Source organism: Schistocerca piceifrons, chromosome 7, assembly GCF_021461385.2.
Source record: "Schistocerca piceifrons isolate TAMUIC-IGC-003096 chromosome 7, iqSchPice1.1, whole genome shotgun sequence".
In the NCBI taxonomy this organism is placed as follows: domain Eukaryota; kingdom Metazoa; phylum Arthropoda; class Insecta; order Orthoptera; family Acrididae; genus Schistocerca; species Schistocerca piceifrons.
Genome location: NC_060144.1, coordinates 192,452,801 through 192,472,173, shown reverse-complemented (window position 1 = coordinate 192,472,173; position 19,373 = coordinate 192,452,801). Strand labels below are relative to the sequence as shown.

Below are 19,373 nucleotides of genomic sequence, written 5' to 3'. Positions count from 1 at the left end.
AGAACCACCTTGTACAAAGTGAAGAGTTATTTCTTCTGCATAAACGGATATTTATAGAATGCTGTTCTCTGCAGCTATGGATACATTTTCCATCAGTCTCTCCATATACTCTCGAGGGCACTTCGCCAGTACTCAGTGAGATACTTTATAGCATATTGGGCAGTGGCTGAAAAAAAGTCACCAAAATGGAGTTGTGTGCATCACACTGCAATCAGAGGCAGATCTGTTTCTTGGCAAAGGTCCAAATGTAGAGAACCTCATAGCCATGTGGTTCTGAAAGTGGGATACTGTTATTTTATCAAGGAGAATGAAGCTATAATGGTGTGAATTCCTGTACGTCAACCGTTGCTTCATAAAATCTGTTGTAGATTGTCAGGAGGATTTCTAAGTAATGTGTCCTGTGCCTAGTCATTAGCGTAATAAGAGATATTAGACCCCAGTCAAACCCGAGAGACGTTCCCAAGCAACTCCGGAACATTAGACAGAAGTTACTGCCACTTACCACTTCCAGCCAGGATCTGGTCTTCCATCACCACAAAGTTATTTCTGTAGTAGAACAGTTTGGACTTTATAGCTCTGACTTTTCTTTTTAGGGGCCAGATTTTGTATTGCTAGCTACATTTAACCCTATTTAACCTGATCTGGGGCACTTTTCTGCTTGTGGAGGGATGTGACCCTGATGTTGCTCTTAAAACTGAGGGAAGGTCATATATTGCCCAGTGGCTATATAAAACCATTCAGATAGATGCTTTGGTTCAGTAGGTGTAACCCTGTCATTGGTAACATGACCCTCGTGAAGATAGCTATTTGAGTCTTTCCTTCACAGGTGTATTCTTTGTGATTTGAGAAGAGTATGATACTATTTGAAGACATAATATCCTCAGGCAAATCTATCAGTCCGGCATTCAGGAATGCTGCCCATCTGTTTTCCTTTCTTGTTGTTGTTTCAGATAGCCAGGGAAACCTTGTTAGACTAGTATGAGTAGAACTGTGTATCTCTAGAGTTTTGTTAGCATTACCACCTTTGTTATCCCTTTTTAACAGCATAAAATCCACAATTGGGAAACTGGTATGATCCTTGCAGCTGAAAAGACAGTAACAACTGATGACCATTGGGAGGAGTGAAAGCTTTGTTTTGATCACAGCTTGATTATGGGTACCAGGTAAGGGGTCAGGATGGCTACAGCCAAATACAGGATCATCTTGACTGGCAGCCTCTATGCAGAAACTGATGAGCTGCCACTATCTATCCGGCACTGACTTTCCATAATGCATCAGACGTGCAGGTTCTCATCAGACCCAAAGGTGGCAGCAGAATATCTGGTGGATCACGCACATGCAGGAAAGGCTTTTACCAAAAGCTGCAGAGGAACAAAATCATTTGGGGTTAGCACTAAACAAGGCGTTTGTGTAAGCACTGAAACTCTGTCCAAGTTGTTTACCACCATGACTACCAAAGAGGACCAGCATTATTCTAAAAGAGCTACAGCAAAAAATGGAAAGTACTTCAGCTTACATATTTAAATTAAAGTTTCATTAAGCTCTAATGCCAGTACAATAACCACCTTTATAAACTGGTATGTATAAGCTTGGAGATACTTTGAGCTGCTCTGCCTTTACCCTGTTATGTTCTAAAAATCTGTTTACTGAACAAATTCTATGTTATTGATGTGGAGATGCATACAGTCTTGAAAGCAGTGGAACAAATGAGATATATTCTAGCTACCAGTTTCATTTAAACCCAGTAAGATGATCTAGCAATGTCTCATATTTGTGATATACAAAAAGCTGTACATGATTTGACTTGCATGCCTCTTAGTTTTCCAAAGGGAGAGCAGTGCATACATTTTTAGGCACTTGCCCTGTACAGGCATTTTCAGTGATGCGTGACAGTGTGATGAGATTGTCGAATATTTGTTTGCCTTGCCAGCTTTTGCAGAACTATTGGAATCAACCATATAACCCTTAATTTTTTGCTGTTTAATTATTTACACTTTTTGTGTTCTGTTTGTATATTAATTCATGTTTTTTTTCCCTTTAATTTGTCCCTCTTATCATCTTTTATGAAAAGTGTTGGGAAGTAAGATTGATCAGTAAGTGGATTATAACCAATCACCCCTTCCCATTTGGAAATATTACTCCAGTTGTTTTGTATTTTTGTCATTTTTACTTATTTAATTTTATTATTTTAATTTCCCTTTTTGATTTATTTTCAGCAGGTATGTATTAATTATGCTTGCATGCAAATGGTGATATGATGCACCCTTAGCCCAAGCTAGAGGCAGACAAAAATGCTGTTCTACCCTCTTGCTAACCCTTGCTGTCACCCTCTCTCGCCTCTGCCATTTTACATTTCATCTCACTATGCTTAAGGCTATCACTCACCCCAGTTGCACCACATTTACAGAAGTGTGTGTGTGTGTGTGTGTGGGGGGGGGGGGGGGTTGGTGCTTTTTTGTGCAGTACAGGGAGGGGGCGAGTTTGAGATGAGTGTTTCCTCTTGCTGCCCCATCATTTACATGCAGCTATGCTTCATTCTTTGTTCCTCTGTCAGTGTATGATTCTCTACAGTAATCAAACAACTTGAAGCCACTATAACTGTGTTAGCATAAATCACATGGAAAGAATATGCATAAAAAATGCGCTAAAACCGTCCGGTGTGATGGTCTTCTATTTAGTGCTGTATGTCTGATGTGTTTCTTGAGGGAAGGTAATTCGTTATTTTACTGAAACATCTAGATTCAGCCTGGTGCCAGAGGTGTAATTACATAATAATGGAGCCAGATCTTTCTCTTTTCAAGTGAGAAAATGTATCATTTGTATAATGTTGCACATGGATTTTCATTTGTGAACCATAGAGCTTCTGTGGGAGGTGTAAAAGTATAATTAATGGTTTGTAATGTGCCGCTACTAATGAAACACTTTTAAAAGACCTGGGATATTCATTGAAAATTTATGTTATCTTGTATTAATGTAAATATTTCTATCTCATGTGCTGCTTTTGAGGGAATGGATAATAATGATTGATAATAGACTGCTGCTTGGCCTGATTGTTGTGGTTCATACCTGTGACTCTTAAGAAAAGTAGCATTTTTTTCTGTGCATTAATCTTCTTTTACTGTTTGGTGAGAGAAAATCCACTGCTTTACTCTTAAATCTTACCAGTTTTGTATTTGTTGCCTAACTTAGGTTGTAGAAGTAATGATGATGATCCAGTTTTTGTATGTGATGATGTGCAGGTGCCTGCATCGCACAGTACGCTGGTGCCCACCTCCACAACAGTATTGTGCGCAGGCCAGAATACAAAGCAGGCAACATCCCTGAAGCTTTGCGGAAAGTGAGTTCTTATACAAAGTTTCTCAAGCAGGTTTTCCATGGTTATCTCTGTTCTCGCATAGGTTAGTAGTAACTTCTGTGGCCTTTGTCGTTCTCATAATTTTCTAATTATACTCATTAAAATTATTTAAACTCGTTATATTACAGAGTTATATTTTTAAAATCATTTTTGGCATTTGATGTGATGCTTAAAAGCTTCCCTTTAGTTTTATCTTTGTAGCATCACTGGTCCACACCATATTGGCTGCAGTAAGTCATAAAATCATCATTTTTGAATATTTTTCATCAGTGTCTTGCAGTTCTGCAAGAACTTTGTGGCTTGTGCATTTAGCTTTTTGTGTAGTGTTGCTTTGCTGTTAGACTTGTGTAATACTCCACTGTGGATTTTACAACCTGTAGACACAGAGTTTATGCTTATTTAATGCAGGACTTAGTTAGGTCCCATAATGCTTTAAAACTGTTAATAGGTGAGGAATGTTCACAGATGAAGTTAGTTGTGACAGGCACTGAAGAAAATTTGGGGAGCAAAGTATTAGACACCTAGTATAGAGAGTAAATCTTCATTGTCTCATCATTCCTAGTTTTCTGTATGTTGTATCACTTTGGTTTTTTTAAATCCTCATTACATCCGCCCCCCCCCCCCCCTCCGGTTGCTGTTTCATCCAGTATTAATTTATATGCTTACTTGTCAGTGGATTTATGTTTACAGGTATCTGCTCATCTAAAAGCACGCCACCCCCCCCCCTCCCCTGCCTTCCTGCAACGCAGTATTTTAGACCTGGCTTTTGCTTTAACTCTCTCTCTCTCTCTCTCTCTCTCTCTCTCTCTCTCTCTCTCTCTCTCTCTCTCTCTCTGGTTTAGCCCTTCAGTTGCAAGAATGATGTTTCTTTTAATGTCTAACTCATACCAATTGTTCCAAGCTGAAATTAACTTCAGGGCTTTCTATATTGTCTGATTTTATGTCTCTATTGGTTTTGAGTACTTTTTGTACTTTTAATTCTTGTCATCTGTAAGGGACCCATTAAGTTACACACTTGTATAAGTTTTCATCTACTTTCTGTATTTTTGTGTGCTGAATTACTGTATTATTTTGTCAACCATTTATTTGGAATGTGTCTTACAGTTAAGCTAGTAGATGAAACCAGCTTATTTATTACACATGATTGGCCTTTTATTTTGACCCAAGGAGTGTGGGAGGATTTGGAACGCCCATAATATAGAAAATGTTTGTGCCTATACTACCATAAAAAATTAGCTATAGCCAAACCTGCATTAGAAAATCACAATCAGATCGCAGTCAATAATACTTACAAAATCTTCTTGGTGGGTAATTAAATCTTATTTCTAAGATAGTCATATTGGAAGTGGTATTTCTCAAATTCTTCTGTAACTGACTTATCTAACAATTTATTGGAGGGCATATAGTTTTACATTACTCTAAACCTCAGTGCAATGTGGCATTTCCACAAATATGGATCATTGGTAGAGGCAGAAGATGGAGTAAGTGACATAATAAATCGTGGGTTCTGTTTGTTTGACATAATGTGTCTACAAGAAACTACCAGATCACATCAAATATGTTATTAACGCCATAAATAATGGACACATACAGAGAAGAGGCAAAATAATGTGAACATCGGTAGTAATGGGATGGTTGTGTGTGATGGTCAACAACGCAGTTAAGGCACATGTCGTGCTGGACTCTGTGTTCAGCACAGACTAGGCATCAGCGTAGGTTGTTTACAAGTAGTGCACACTTTGTATTTGCATTCAGAGGCTGAGGTCAATGTGCAATGAAAGACCTAACAGAGTTCCAAAGTGGGCAGATTGTGGGGGCCCGATTAGCTGAAGCATCAGTAACCAAGACATGCAGCTTACTGAATGTCTCAAGAGCAACTGTTTCAACAGTCATGACAACCTACACAAAACATGGAAAGACGCCATATAAACACAATAGTGGGTGCAAATCAAAACTAATTGGCAGAGATAGCAGTATGCTAGCATGAATTGTGTGCGGGGCAAAAAAACTATGGTGACTGCAGAGATCAATAGCCATCTTTGAGACCGCGTATCTATCGACACTGCCTGCCAAGAACTCCATAAAGCGAGTATTCGTGGACGAGCTGCTATACCGAAACCATTAGTGATGACAACCAACTCAAAGAAGCGTAAAACACGGTATTAGGAGTATAAATCCTGGACGGCTGATCAGTGGAAACACGTCATGTGGTCTGACGAGTCAACAGTTTTGTTATTTCCAACATTGGGCCACTTTCTTGTATAGTAGTTGCTTTGACAAGGCTGCCTAAAGAATTTTGACTATTTGTACTATATGGGCAGTTCTTAACTGCATGCTGTTGTGTGTATATTTCATGCTGTTGGCCTGGTATCTTGCATATCTTCTTTTCTCCCCTGTAGACAGATGTGTGTTGATTTTCAGTAGACTTTCTATTGAGGAAGCAGTAGCACATATTTGTAGTTATCCAGAGTTTTTATGTGAGGATCTGATAATTGTAAATTGTTATCTTGAAATCTGTCTTCACCTTCTGACTACAAATGCAAGGAATAGTTCAAAACTGTTGCTATGTACAAGAAGAAAAAGGATTTGGAAAAAGCGCTTCTGCCAAACCTTTAAAGAAACATTATCCTTAACCAGAAGAACCATAAAAAACTGCCAGAAATATTATCTTTTGCAAATAGTGAATTAGTGTCTTGATAGAATCAATAAAGGGATTTGAGGAAATAAAACTATTGTAGAACTGGGCAGGAATGCTACTTGTGAGCCAGAGAGAAGATAAAGTACAACAGTACAGAAAAATATAACTTTCTCTTCTGATGAATATCTCACTTACAGGAACTTGAAACTGTACTTCAAAACTGGCTACTGGTCATTGAAGCAGTGCAGTACATATGTGTGAGTTAAAATTGAAGCTATTGGGAATTGGCTGCATAATGACTTAGAAAACAGAATGTTGTGTTTTGGTCTCCAAGCATCAAATCATATTACTGCTGAATGTGCTTTGTGGGTGTGATGTAGTCAGATAGCGTAATAAATTAATTTTTTAGTGTTAGCACAAACACATTTAAACACTTTTAACTATATTAGAACAGAGCTATTATTAACCAAATGTAGGAAATTGGTTACAAGTAAGCTATGTCTAATTACCATTACTTCAAAATGCATAATAAATTACTCTTGCTTAGCCTGTGATTTGCTTGAAACAATATTGTAGGCGGCTTTGCTATCTAATGCTTGTAGACACTTTCCTTCTAACTCTTTCAGCTTCTGTATGTGTCTGAGCTGCTATTGAACTGTAAGTAAAAATTTTTGTATTCTTAAATTGTTCGTATTCAGTGATGACCTGTTTATTGGCAATATTTGTACATATGTGTGTATGTGCAACTATGTAATTTTGATTGTGTTTCTATTTGTATTTACTTTTCACTTCATGCAGGGTTTTCTAGATTTGGACAACAAGATGCTTTCAGATGAAGGACTGCGTGATGAACTTGCTGGCAGCACAGCAATAGCAGTTCTTATCAAGGGTTCGAAGCTGTACTGTGTGAGTATAATGCAGGTGTGAACATTTTGTTTTAGATGCTGTTTATTGTAAACAAAAATGAAGGGAGAATTAATTATTCTTATGCACATCAGCATTAACTTAATATATATTGTGTTAGTTAAATACTGAGTTCTTCAGCTAATTATAGTCAGTGTTGGCAACACAATTTTACATCCTGTGCTTGATATGTTATGTAATCTGCTATATGTTCAAACCAAATGTGCCATGGTGATAAAGAGCTGTTAAAAAATTACGCATTTCAGAATGTGTTGTCAGGATCAGTCAGTCAACTGCCATTAATATGCAAGTATTTTGAAAAAGTTGGGTAAAAAAATTGAAAAAAGAGACAGTAGTTTTGGTAAGAAAACTTGTGGTCCCTTGACCATGATGACATGCCTGCTCTTCAGGCTTTGTCAGTTAATTAGTGTTGTGCCAAAAATGAATGATTGTCCTTCCCCAGCTGCCCAAGTTTGTAGATCTCACTCCATACAGCTTTTCTTGTTTAAATCATTACTGGGAGAAGTTTGTGAATAGATGAGGGTAGTACTTTGAAGGAGATAATGCCTAAGAATATGTAAGTTGAATAAAAGAATTATTGAAATATAAGTTTTGTTATTTTTAAATTATGTCACACACTTCTGTGTTTTATGCTGAATATGTTCATATTTGTTTGTAAAATATGTTATATAGCTGCTTTAAAAATTATCGCATAGTTGTCACAGTTCACTGTTCAGCAAGAAATGCATGTTTCTTAGAAATCTTTGTCAATATTTTAAGAATTTGGTAGACATCAGAATGAGTAAAGACAACCACTCCTTGAACATGGATGGTGTTGGACAGTAAATAAGCACTTAGACAAGAAATTAAACACTTGAATTCAGAATTTCAGTTCTTATCTATACAAACCCCCATTTCTCTCAAACTCATTCTGTGCAGCCACACCCAGTTACAATATACAGCTCAGTGTTGCGCATGCGCATTCGAGCTGTGACCCAGAGATGCCTAGCTGTAACTTATACCTTACTAAAATGCAAAGCTGTACCTCAGAGTGAGCATAGCAGCGTGTTCTAGATGTAATAATTTTTTTTAATCATGGCATACTTTATTTGTGATAATATATGTGATTATGCAGGAGTTGCACCTGTTAGTGGCCTCGAGAGTTTTAGTGATCATGATATAATCTATCATACCTTTCATATTGGAGAGGTAGCAGAGACTTTTGTAATTTTTTTTATTGTAATTGGCCAATTACTGTATTTACTCTTAGTTGTCGTAGTGAACTCCTCACTGAGATACAAAGTTGAACCTCACAGATCAAGCATAGCAGTGTATTTCTGAGATCATAATTTTTTTGTAGCTAAATGATGGTATACTTTGTTGGTGGTAATATATAATACAATCACCAGTCAGGTAATCTGTGAATAGGTGACCATGACTGGTGACTGGGTTGTATATTTTCACAAATAAAGTATGCCATGATTTCGCCACAAAAAATTATATCAGAAACACACTGTTGTTGAGAATGAAGGGAACTAGTACAGCTTTCTGGTTGCTTTTTGTCTGCCATCTCTAACGACCTTATTGTTGATGGGACATTAAACCATAACCTTCCTTCCTTCTTTTTTTTCTGGTGTCATTAGCAACTTCATTGACAATTTGGTAAATGTAAACAATCTCACATGTTGCATCACCTGTGTTGGTAGTATAATATGGTCAGCAAATGCCCCCCACTCCCAGCCGTTTTCCAGACTGTGCAGTGACCACTACTTGGTCAAGTAGCTCCTCATTTGGCATCACGAGCCCGAGTGCGCCCTTTGCCAGGCGTCCACCAAGGAAGAATCATAGGCAGTACCAGGAATTGAATGTAGGTTCTCCCCATGGCAGTCATCTCAGCTGACCGCTCAGCCGTGGAGGTGGATGACTCAGAAATATTGTAGGTTGAAATCTGCTGGTGGAAATTTTTCACTCGCCGTGTTTTGTATGTGAGGGTACGAGAAGTGGTGGTGCAAATTTCTGATCACTAGTCTTTGTGCTAATTATTAAATTAGAGTGTGAGGAGGTGCAGTGGTTAACAGACTGGACTCTCTCACGAGGGCAACAGTTGAAATCCCCGTCTGACAATCCAGATTTAGGTTTTCTGTTTTTCCCCTAATTCGCTTCAGGCAAATGCCAGGATGGTTCCTTTCAAAAGGGCATGGCCAACTTCTTTTCATAATCTGAGCTTCTTGTCCTTCTTGTATCACCTCCTGTCGAGGGGATGTTAAACTATACATCTTCCTTCCTTCCTTCCTTCCTGCTGGATTAAATTCCAAACCTCTCCACAGTGTTGCATGAAGTGATGGCATGTAGCACTTTTGATAATGATCCACCCGTCAGATGGGCATGTTAAGCTCGACAACCTCCTTGATGCTATTAGAGATGAGCAGGCTCTGTAGATGCCAGATTTCACCCTCCCCCTTCCTTTCATCCATAACAGCACAGACCCAACACTGGACTGTCCAAGCACTATTCACAGTTATCCACATGTCACGTCTACAAACTAGACACTTCATAACAGGTTAGAGTAAGGCAACAGCAGTCCACCTCCACTAGAACCCTGCCTAGGATGATAGTGTAAGATTCCTGCATCTGCTACCGTAGGCTCATTCTGTGTGTATGGGACTACTTTGATATTGGAATCTTTATCCATTGCTGATTAGGCCACTAAATAATTATTCACTTTGCTGTTCAGAAATGATTTATTGACACGTTTCAGGCTCTGCCCATCATCAGTAACATCAAAAATACAGTGTATGGAATCGTGTGCATCAGTATCAGGACATAGGTGATGCACATGACTCTCTAATCTGTAGGAAGACTTTCTTATTTTTGATATTTCTAATGATGATCAGAGCCCCAAACGCATCAATAAATCATTTCTTAATGGCAAAGTGGATAATTATTTAGCAACCTATTCAGCAGTGGATGAAGAATCAAGTTTACACGATGGTCACGTGCTTCCTACGTGACTTCATGTTGTACCTTAATTTTGAAGTCGGATAAAATCAACTATAATGTGCTGCTACATCATTCCTGAACATACACCCTTTCCCTTTTTCTCTTTTTCTTCAAAAGTGCCACATTTGTAATAATTTAATGGCTTTTCTCTTGGAACTTGCAGGCAAATGTTGGTGATTCTCGAGCTGTGGCTTGTATAGCTGGGCATGTAGAACCACTTTCACAAGATCACAAGCCTAACAATGAGGCAGAATGTCAGCGAATTTTGGCAGCAGGGGGATATGTAGAGTTCAACCGTGTCAATGGCAATCTTGCATTATCACGTGCTCTGGGAGACTTTAACTTTAAAAAGAACGACAAAAAATCAGCAGAGGAACAAATGGTAACTGGTGAGTGCTTTTCCAGTGTTCCTTTAATAATATGTTACATCTCATTCCTCTTTTTCTATGTGGAAAGGTAGGCCTATCACTTTTAGAGATGAGCTGAATAAATGACTTTATGAGAATTAACATAAGATAATACGGAAACTAGCAGATGTACTTACTCTTATGAAACATAATGAGCAGTCTGATACTGATATCTGCATAAATAGATGCATTTTTAAATTCTGAATTATTGATCTTATTTTTTATATTATTATATGTTTTTGCCAAACCATAATGTTTCTGTGGCATTAAATTTTCTTCTCATTTTTTCACATGCATGTGTTGAGCAAATAAGAAGTATAAAGTTTTTATTTATAGAATTTTAGTGATGGAATGCAGAAACTATCAGCACTACCATTTTTCTCAGAATTAGAAATAATTTGTGTAGATGAAGGATAAGTTATTGAAATTATGACAGGACTCAGGCAAGGAGATGGGTTGTCCCCTAACCTGTTCAACTCTGCCCTAGAGAAGATAGTACGCGAGACCTTCCAAGAGAACAAAGGGATTGAAGTCAAAGGAAAGAGACTGGCGTACTTAGCCTATGCAGGCGAGATCTGTTTACTCTCTAGGTCTGAAGAGGAATTGGAGCAAATGACCAAAACAGTAAAGGCTGTCAGAAAATTTGGGCTAAACATAAACAAAGCCAAGGCAGAGTACCTCGTTATGATACATGGTCAGTCAGACTGCTGGTCATCTACAATCACTGCAGGTGGGAGACCAGTCCTACAAGAGTGCATGAATTCAAATACCTAGGGGCGATTTTCACTGAGAACTCGTCATCTGAAGCAGAGATCAATGCCATAATATAAGCAGGAAACTGATCTTATCACAGCCTAGCACAACTGCTTTGGTCCAGATATCTCTCCAGACAGTTAAAGATTCAACTGTACAAAACCCTGATCCAGCCTGTTGTTCTATATGGCTGTGAGACATGGAGTATCCGGAAAAAGGACTTCCATAAGCTCCTCGTTTTTGAGAGAAAAGTGCTTCGGAAGATCTATGGTCCAGTTCTGGATGCAGACATGGGAATGGAGGATCAGATACAACCAAGAGCTTGAGGAACTATACCAGCAGCCCAACAGCAGGAACTGTCAAAGCCAAACGAATGCAGTGGGTCGGCCATGTGGCCCGAATGGAAGATCAAAGATGGCCTCCGAAGCTCCTGGATTTCACACCTACAGGAAAGAGACCCCCAAGGAGACCCAAGAAGTGTTGGAGGAATGGCCTCCATGAAGATTTAAACCAAGCATCAATAGATGTGGACGGATGGCGGATAGCAGCATTGGACAGAATACAATGAAGGGGGAAACTTGTAGAAGCATGCGGTCCACTGGGCCTGATCACAGAGGAGGAGGAGGAGGAGGATAAGTTAATATTTTGCTAAAGATACAATACTGTTATGTAAGGAATAGGGTATTCAAAAAGGCTATAGATATTGCATAAGTATTTACTTGTACATATTCACCAAATGCCGTTGGAGCTAGTATATTCTGGTTTATAGCATATTGACACTTTTTATGCAATTACTCATCAGAACACCAGGAAACACACTATTAATTACTTCATATATTTACAGCTTATCCTGATGTGGAGATACGTGACATCACAACCGAATGGGAATTCATTGTAATTGCTTGTGATGGAATCTGGGATGTTATGACTAATGAGGTAAGCTGTTCTGCACTGCATTGATCACTGATGTAAGGTGGGAATATCTGATCCTTATAGCCATTCAGTATACCCAGAGTTGAAGGTTTTCCCTCTAGAATTCCATTTAACAGTGAATTATGTAAATATTCTGCATATTTCAGAGTTTGACATCTTGAAATTGTGAAACACAAACATCATAGCATCATATCTTCAGTCCTCGACTGTAATTGTGACTTTCTAATGTTCATAAGAAGGTGAAATTTGGAGAGTAATCAAAAACAAATTTTCTTTGCAAGACAAATATACAAAACAATAAAAATTCAACAGTTTTTAAGTTTGTAGAATGTTTTTGATCTTATGCTCTACTTTTTGATAAGAGGTGCATCCAAATTAAAACACCTTTGCTTTCTTTCCTCAGGGTTGGAAACAGAGAGAGACATGTGGTTTGTTTTAAATTATACACTCATTTGGTGTGTATGTGTGACAGAATTGGCTGCACATTCTGGTACACAAACTTGGGTGGCAGAGGTAGAAGTGATAACTTCTTTTTTTACTTAAAAGAACAACATTCTCATTATGAGAACAGCTCGTAATCATTCATATTCTCCATCACCGGCTGAATGAGGCGTGCGGTGATAGTCATGGATGTCTCTCCTGTTTGTTCGTGGGTGTGACAGTTCAAAGAAGGAAGAACAACAAACCAAGACAATCCACCCTTGCACTAGCCGGTCTAATTAATTGGGCAAGTGGAAAAGTTGTTTTGGAGGTTCGATGAATGAGTGTGGAACACACAACATCCAAAGCTGTAATTTCTATGAAGATCTGTGCATGCAGTCGTGCACGAAGATATGAAAATGTGAAAAGTACGCTCCAGGTGGTTGTCATGATTGCTGACTGGAGACAATAAGGCTGTGGCGTATTGGCAGGCAATGTTCTCAAGCGACAATGGCGTGAGTGGGACTTCTTTCATCGAATGTGGCAATGGAATGAGACCTGGATGCTTTTTCCAAATGCTGAAATGGAGTGCCAGCCAATTTGGTGGAAGCATACACAGCTACCACAGTATTTTGAGTAAGTGCCAGTGCTGAAAAAATGATGGCTTGTTCTCAGAAAGTGATGGCTTGTTCTCAGAAAGTGATGGTGTAATCCTTACTTATTGTGTTCTGAAGGGCACTATGGTGACAAATGCATCCTATCAATACATTTCGAAGAAGCTCCTTCCAGTATTGCATGAAAAGCAGACAGAAAAGATTGCACGTGTGCTCTTTCACCAAGAAAATGTGCCAGCACATTGGGGGAACGCGACACTGTTTCTGTGTGAAAACTACTTTGAAGTGATTTCTCATGCGCTCTAATAACCAGACCTGACTCCTAGTGACTTTTAACTGTTTCCAGTTATGAAAGATAGTCTCAGTGGTCACACATTTACCAGCTGTGCTGCAATTGTACTAGAGATTTTTGTTTTTTCTCCAGGGATCAAACCAGACTCCTAAAGAAACATTCGCAGTGCTCGTGGAATCATAGTGTAAATTTTGAGTAACATGTGTTTGGTTGCAGAAAGATTACTCCAAGAAATGACACAAGTTTCACAGCTTTTGTGTGATGAGTTTATGAGGAAAAACTCTGAGGTGCTAAAACTTGAATGCACCTTGTAGCCTAAAGTCATTAAGAATGCTCCACTGAGGGCAAAACTGAAAAAGAGCTGCAGTGAAATATAGTGGTTGAAAGTCTTGCAACGGACAGATGTGCAGAATAGATTTACGAGAGTAATATCAAGAGGACAAAGCATCATATTTTGTAAGAGTATTTGGGGAATCAGAAGATCTGCACATTCTTGTCATAATAGGTACCTGAGAAGAATGACTGCCACAGGGAACTTAGTAAATGGGGAATCAGTCCTCTCCCTTGCTCTCTTTGGTCATGCGGCTGCTTATGGTCTGTGTGACTGGATGTCTTAAAAATATTGCTTTACTGGTAGACATTGTCAGCTGTGCGTTTCGTTGTTGGCCTCTGATGGTCTGCCAGTGTTATTCATGTTTTATATAAAGCACCAGTAAAAAAGAAGAAAACTCTAGTGAAATATGTATGCAAATATCACATACACATTATGAACAAGAAACGCAAAAGAAAACCTTACCATTGGTGATAATTCAATTGAATAAAACAAAGCATGTAACGTACAAAAAGATGTTTCAGTTGTTGCATGCGCAACAACAATATTAATAAATTATTGAAACAGGAACTACCAATAGCGTATCTGTGCATGGTTGAATTTTGCTTGTTTTACAGGGGATGATCAACAAAGACTGATTGTTTTTCACAGATGTTTATTACTCCAGTTCAATCTTAACATGACCTTTTTCAAAGTACTTCTCTCCTATTTTCGAAGTACTCCTCTCCTATTTAAATGCAATGTTATAACGTCTCTGGCAGTACTGTAATGTGTAATCCAGGCCATTCTCTGTCAGGCCCTTGAGAATCGCCTCACTTTTCTTTAGCACTGCTTCAGAATTCTCAAATTGATTGCTTCATAGCTTTGCCTTTAGTGATGGGAATAAAAAAAATCGCAGGATGCAAGATCAGGGCAGTTAGGTGGCAACAGTACACAGGTAATGATGAACTTGATTTGCAGTTTGACACCAAATACTTTGTGATGATGAAGTGTCCACCCAGTCCGAGAAAGTTCTGGTCATTTCCTGCAATGTGTTGTCACAGTTTAGCCAACACTGTGTGGTATAATACTGTGACAGTAGTTTGAGGGGGAACTACAAACTGCTAAATCATTCCTTGCAGACAAAAAAATGTGATCACCATCACTTTTGCTCCAGATGAAACAACTTTTGCCGTTTTGATGTTGGAGAGCCATGTGATTTCAATCCTGTACTGGCTCATTTTCCTTCAGGATCATAATGATGCAGCCATGACTTGTCACTGGTGATAATTGATTCCAGAAACATATCCCCTCGATTAGGATCGGCCAAGAGATGCAGTAACTCATGACTTGTCTCAATTTGCACAGCCTTTTATTCAGGTGCCACATCTCAATAGATTTGGCACCCAATGGACACAAACATGTCATATGGAGATGATCATGCATAAATGTAAAGCCGCTGTTTTGGTGTTGGTGTTGACTTCAATCACAGCAGAATCTGAAACACCAGGCCCACCTTGCTTAACAGAGATAAGTTGACCACCTTCGAAATCCTTGAACAACATAACACTGTTGTCAAGGGTGGCATCTGTGATGTAGTAACATAATTCGAACCTTCAACAGCTACCAAGAGACACACAAATTTAAAATCTGCCTCATATTGGTTGCCCACAATCAGCACTAACTGCAAATTATGGTTCATAGCTACCCTGAGGAGACTGCAGTGTAACTGCCTGGTGCCCTTTTGGAGGTAACTTGGAGTACTGTGTTGACCTAGACAGTGCATATTTGTATCCATACAATAAATTTTATTTTTGAACTACAGTACAGACTCCCCAACATGTGACGCACAGAGAAGGTGGGGCATAAAATGTGTAGAGGCTGCCATATACCAGTGCTCCTCTCGGACTCAGTCACACTGATCTTCCTTCTTGTCTCGCTTCCTTTAGAACACAATCATGGTTTTAACAGAATTTTCAATGGCTTTTTGTCTTGACAACATTCGGAGTCACAGTATTGGCTATTCTTCTTTGTATGCGTGGACATCTATGACGTATAATTAATAACTGGAGACACTAGAATTTACTTTTCATATTAATATCAATTGTAACCAAAGGAATGTTGTGTGTTCATGAAAGAATTTTAGTATTTTCAGTTTTATGGAAATGTTACCCAAGTTAGAATTGTTATTAATTTTGCGTTGTTGGTAATCTCTTTAATGGCTTGAATTTTGACTAGTTTGTAATTGCGTTTGGCAGAATCTTGTACATTTTTACCTTAATGTAGCCATCAACCCTTTTTACTCTGGTTTATATGCACAAATTTATGTCACTGGGTTGCTGTTCTTCTGCACATGTGTGACACTATTCCCTCAAACAATGCACAGGAAATAAACTACAAATATAAACACATGCTAAAAAAAATTAATGGTTCCATTAAATCTTAAATACTAATTTCTCTCCCAGAAACTTGTTTCAGAAAATATATTCTCAGTTTCTTCCATTTACCAGATCTGTAAACAAGTGTTCTATGTGTATTGCAGAATGTGGTGTAAACTATCAAAATCCATTACAATGTTTCTATACTGTTGGCTTTGTCCATCTTTTACAAGTGAAATAGTGTAAAAAAAAAAAAAAAATTATGACAGTACAAGCCAACAAAGCATATACTGTCATCTATAGAAGGGGAACTTATGGACTGGACCTCTCAAATTTTGTGCATATTTATAGGATTTGAAGGTCAGTGCCCAGACATAAATTTCCTAAAGAAGTATGACTTGATTCGCAAAAAACTGAAAACAATTGCCTTTGAAGATTAGATTTCCTAGCACTGTTCAGTATTAGAGCACGCTGAAAAGTAATGCCACCGAATTTTTTATTCTGTTCTCAATATTGTTTGAGGTATCACCTTTCACGAATACTACTAGGTCGACTTCCCTGCTTCGCTGACGCAAATTGCAACCCTCTGCTGCTAGAAGGCTCCGAATTGTAGCACGTTACATGAGTGTCTGATACAACTATGTTGGTGTGTGAGAAACAGTATGCTGTAACAGTGTTTGGAATTTGAAGAGTATGTCCACTCTTGTAGCACCATCTCCTTTGACATGACATTACTAGAACACCTTCAAAGACTTCACTTTGATAGTGATGAAGCAGTGCAAGTTGAGGTGGGGTTGTAGTTCCGTCAACAGATTGAAACATTCTACAGTGAAGGTATCAGTAAACTTGTCTCTTGTTGGGTAAAATGTGTTTGTCACCAGGATGACTGTTGAGAAATAAAGGTGTAGAATGTTATTAACATTTGTTTCATTAAAAAGCTTTAAATTTTCCCATAAACACTTTGGAGACAGTACTTCTCAGCTTGCCGCCATACAAAACCTTTGTACTTTGTTATCAAATTCATCAGTCGCTCAGCATGTTACATTATCTGCTTGCAATCATAAAGCCTCTGATTTGAATCTTGTTAGTGGTGAACTGTTTTAAATTTTGTATTTGTTAATAGACGGAAATGTTAATTTACAAATATTACACCATAATTTTTTGAAATAACATTTTTACTTTTAGTTACTATTTGTATGAAAAAGGGAGCATTCACAGTAAATTAAAATTTGGTACAAAAATACGGAACATTAAGTAGAAAGCTAAATGCTTTTTATATTTCCGAAGATTATTGATGTATTGCTATTGATTTAAATAACTTTTTCATTTAACAAAAACATGTTTTGCATGTCTGTATCAAATTTTAATTTATTTTCATACACCCATTAATTAAAAATAAAAACATTGTTTTTATTAAAAACTATGATTTAGTATTTGTTGATTAACATTCTCATTTTATAATGCATTGTGTGTGTGTGTGTGTGTGTGTGTGTGTGTGTGTGTGTGTGTGTGTGTGTTCCTTTAGGAAATTTATATCTGGATGCTAACCTTCATTTACTATTAGTGTGAAGAAAATCAGAGTGAACCAGTTCATAAGGTACCCTTGTAAGTAGAAACTGTGAGTTGGGTAAAGCAAAAGAAAATGGCATGATTAAATTTGGTTGAGGGATGATGCTGCTGCTGCTGCTGCTGCCGCCTGAGCTGCGCTGCAGTTAGGAGTGCATATGTGAAAAATATTTGCAGAGTGGTTTCTAAAACTGTGGTAGAAGTTTTTACTCTGTTTTCACATTGTTTTCTGTATTTTAAGGATTGAGAATAAGAAAAATAAGACTTTTATGTTGGATTTTGTAGGAGGTGGTGGAATTTGTTCGAATGCGAGTGGGGACTGGAATGGAACCGGAAGACATCTGCCAAGACCTGATGATGCGCTGCCTCGCTCCTGACTGCCAGATGGGTGGCCTAGGGTGTGACAACATGACAGTTGTCATTGTCTGCTTTCTGCACGAAATGCCTTACTCCCGCCTTTGTGATCACTGTGCTAAGCCGGTGCCTTTGACAGAGACTGGACTCCTTCAGTGATGACTTATTCCTGCCTCTTATTGTGCTTAAATGTGTATGGATTAAACAGTGAAGTTCCTTGAATAAGTGTACAACTGTTTGAACTTCAGGGTGATGCTTAAAGCACTTGAACTGTCTAGATGAGTCTTACGCAATTCAGTGCTTTGTGGGGATCAATAACTGTGCCTATTAAATCTGGTATGTGTAATATTGATATTTAAGATTTATGCAGATTTTTTTTAATTCTCCTGATGTTTTTGTTTAGAGAGAATTAAGAATCATTGAAACTTTCATATGAAATGAGCTAAGTTGTAATAGTACCCAGCACATAGTGTTATGTGTAATGCTTTCTAGTCAGTCCTTCAGTTGTAAAACCAAGCCCTACAATAATTTCGTATTGTCAGTGTTTGTGCAGTAACAACAGCTACTGTTCTATTGACCTTGAGGCAAATGAAATAATGGAAGTTACTGGACCATGTTTTCTTGTCTGCAGCCATAACAAGCTGCACATTATTATCAACAGCAGAACTGTGCCATAGTAGGAGGAAGTGTAAAGGATATAAATTTATAATTGGCTATAATGTGTGAAAATTAAATTGTTATAATGGCGTAAGTAAAATCATTGATTACTAGTTAAATAGGCTGTTTATTGTTAAATTATATGGTTAAGTTGTATGTTTCATGACACTGGAACTTTTTAGATATGTTTAGAATCCAATTAGAATTTTTACAGTAGTTCTCTGAAAAATTAGGTAGTGAAGCTGCCTATTTAACTAAGGAGAAGTTTCTTTGGCTAACACTTTCACTACAATGCAATCAATATTTCCTTCCTCCTTTTGAAATTATCTTGGTTATCATCATTGTTAGTCCCGATAAAGTACACCAATATAACCTACCGTGAATATTTAACACAGCAGTAATTTTGAAAGAAGTAGAAGGTTTCAGTTCCTATGGATATGGAAGATCCACTTCATCTACCTGTTCTTTATCAGGGGTCCCAGTTCTTCAGAGTTATTGGAGCCTGAGGAGAGTTTGGAACAGAAATAGAGAGAAGTAATGTTTACTTAAAGCTTTGGAAGGCTCAGATGGAAGAGCATTGCTCTCAAAAGCTAGGCGTCGAAGATTGAGAACTGGTGCAGTACACAATTTTGCTGTGGCTATTCATTCCATTGTAATTCGGAGTTACATTTCTTGAAGTTTCATCACTGTTTAATCTCTCTTCTGGTTTCAAGTATTTATTCAGGTAAACTAGTTAAACACAATCATCCTTCATTTCAGAAAGTTTTCCTGCAGTGAACTGAGATCTCACATT

The 19,373-nt window shown here is 38.1% G+C and overlaps 1 protein-coding gene across 3 annotated transcripts in view; it reads left to right on the top strand.

Annotated features, from left to right (window-relative positions):
• Window positions 1-18,699, top strand: part of LOC124805032 (probable protein phosphatase 2C T23F11.1) — a 45,972-nt gene extending 27,273 nt beyond the window's left edge. For 2 of the 3 annotated variants that reach the window (XM_047265450.1, XM_047265449.1), the window contains 5 exons: window positions 3,240-3,337; window positions 6,792-6,914; window positions 10,060-10,285; window positions 11,901-11,992; window positions 17,855-18,699. In XM_047265450.1, the coding sequence (XP_047121406.1) occupies window positions 3,240-3,337; window positions 6,792-6,914; window positions 10,060-10,285; window positions 11,901-11,992; window positions 17,855-18,082 (767 nt within the window). In that variant the 3' untranslated portion in view covers window positions 18,083-18,699. The remainder of the gene's footprint in view (window positions 1-3,239; window positions 3,338-6,791; window positions 6,915-10,059; window positions 10,286-11,900; window positions 11,993-17,854) is intronic. The other variant, XM_047265451.1, reaches the window with a different exon arrangement.
• Window positions 18,700-19,373: the final 674 nt, after the last annotated feature.